The 2,500-nt window shown below is 37.0% G+C and overlaps 1 protein-coding gene across 1 annotated transcript in view; it reads left to right on the plus strand.

Moving 5' to 3' along the window:
• Positions 1–882: 882 nt before the first annotated feature.
• Positions 883–2,500, plus strand: part of LOC138860965 (cholesterol transporter ABCA5-like) — a gene marked incomplete at its 3' end in the record, with an annotated part of 8,972 nt that continues 7,354 nt past the window's right edge. The window contains exons 1-2 of the mRNA XM_070119575.1: positions 883–1,050; positions 2,472–2,500. The exon at positions 2,472–2,500 is cut by the window's right edge and continues 179 nt beyond it. Coding sequence (XP_069975676.1) covers position 2,500 — 1 coding nt within the window. The remainder of the gene's footprint in view (positions 1,051–2,471) is intronic.

The following is a 2,500-nucleotide window of genomic DNA, read 5'->3' on the forward strand; positions in this document are numbered from 1 at the left end:
ATGATAGTTCGGACAAAAATTTAAATTAGCAGGCCTTTTTACATTTTATTTTGATTACTATCTTTTAGCATCATCGTATTTCCAACAGTATAAACGCCATGATTATTCCAACTAAATAGACCTTAATCGCCATTTTTTTCTCGGATGATTTCTTTGAGGAATCCCAGAAATCCAGATTTCAATTATGTGGAAGAAACGTTGATGCATCTACAGAATAGTTGGATACTTTACGGACATTTTTTTGTATTTTTAACTCATTATTGGTTGCACATAAGAATGCAACGTAGTAGCTGAATTAAAACAATATTCATGAGATCCATATCCGTCTCTAGATCTGTAATCAGACAAGATATGATTGAGTAGAATATGATTATATGTTATGACGAAGGTCATTATAATAATAAATTAGAATAATCTATAGTACCTATTCCCACCGTTAGATAGTGAAATGTCTGTCAAAACGAACTTAAGTTTTCGATAAATTGTTTAAACCAAAGAATTTGCAAGCATTGTGTAAACTCAAGCATCTTACCAGTCTGTATTCCCGTTTTTGTAAGCAAACACCAACACGTATTTGCTGTGCTTTACAATACTCTGATTTCAATATTCGCAAAACATCTCTTATGAACAGAAAAAAATGTAAATATTACAATGTCACAACGAGAAACATTAAAAAAATCCAGATGATAGAAATTGTTGACATAGAGATGGTGTACCGTACCGGAGGACTACCGTACTTGACAGGAGCTCCACTAGTAAACAAAAACGTACGCACGAACACACCGTCGCACGTCAAGCAATCCCCGAGATAAAAAGCTGTTATCACTCTAGGCCCCAAAAATGAGATAAAACATGAGCTGTTACACAAAGCAAAAGGTTGTATTATCCCATGGGGGAGGGGAGATTATTTGGGAGTTGTGTCATTCTTTAAAAGGGCAGGAGTGAAGTTCTCGTGACAGGAACTGACGTTATTTATTAATATTGAATGGGAGTTTGGGCTCTGAAAGGTCAAGTTGGAGGGTCGGTCATTCTGAAAAGTTTATGTGTGAGGTAGGTCGTATTTCAGTCTTGCTGTGTTGAAGAACGGGAATGTAGATCCAGACTGTGAAACAAATGATCCAGACAGTGAAACAAATGTATTTCATTATGATTGCATCACCAGTGACTGGGGTGAGAACCAGTATCATCACGATTTAGACTTTATTTATTAATGAGGGTGATGCACCCTCCAGAAATGAAGTGCCAAAACTAGGGTATAAACTGAACTCAAATATCCAAACTAAATCTTTCCTACTTTCTGTTTATTCCCTAAACAGGGGGGCAAGCCCCCTCTGTATCCCCCCTTTATTAGCACTTAGTACCAACTTAAGCTAGGGTTATGCCAGGGTCCTCTGTCCTGGGATCCCTAGACAGCCTCGCCGAAGTCAGGTCAGCTAACCAATCAAAATCTGTAGCTGACCAGACTTCGGCAAGGCTCAAGAGATCCTAGGACAGAGAAGACTAGTGTGACCTTAACTTTACAGAAAATGTGACATTAACAGCTTGTGCTGTGTGAGGGTGTTGTGGAGTACTTGATTTGAAAATAAAGCTCAAGGGAGCCAAGCAACTTTTTTACATGTATATGAAGGAAGTGTCTCGGCCTTTGCTACAGGTATATGGACAGGTACCAAAGATAAAGAGTGGTGTGAAGCCAATGGCAGGTACTTAGATGTCTTCTAAACATTTACATGCACTTAAGTATTAGGTTCAGTATGGCTCAGAGAGCTCCTATCATGAATGGGTGAATATTTTAAGTAATGTTTGCACAGTTAATCTGTGATATATGAATGTTTATTTCAACCAGGTTTTGCTTTCATTTTATAATCCTTTTTTCTATCATGTTAATAAGAGTTTCTTGTGGGTTATAGGATATACTTTCAATCAGGGAATTGTTCAAGATAATTGGTAAAGTTACTGAGAACCACACGCAGAGATAGAAGGAAATGGGCATTGCCATCTTAAAGAGTGTAAGAAATAGGGTAAGAAACAACATAGTTTAAGATGCAGTGGCCTCTTATTTACCGGTAAATGACAGAAATGTTTGCTGCGTATCATTGGTCAAAGACTAACAACACCCTCACACAGCCAGAGTTCTTAAGGACTGTTTTTTTTATAAGTTGGCATGAAGTGCTAGTAAATGGGGGTTACCCCCTGTCTAGGGAATAAATAGAAGTTAGGAAAGGTTAGGTTAGGTTTTTGGGTTCATATTATACCCTGGTTTTGGGAATTAGTCTGGAGGGTCTCTCACTCATGGTAACAATTTCCAGATAATCTCCTAAACAAATATTGTTTGTTATTCTTTGGGATATTCAAAATACAGTGGAAGAAAATGAGAGTTTATGAGTAAAGCAGAGATGTACATGTATATTCATACATAAGATTGAAACAATACTTTTTTATTTACTCATTACAACAATGTCATCTTTCTCCAGATGTAAATTTGTTTGAAATGAGGTAGAAA

The sequence above is a fragment of the Penaeus vannamei genome, unplaced genomic scaffold, assembly GCF_042767895.1.
Source record: "Penaeus vannamei isolate JL-2024 unplaced genomic scaffold, ASM4276789v1 unanchor366, whole genome shotgun sequence".
Taxonomy (NCBI): Eukaryota; Metazoa; Arthropoda; class Malacostraca; order Decapoda; family Penaeidae; genus Penaeus; species Penaeus vannamei.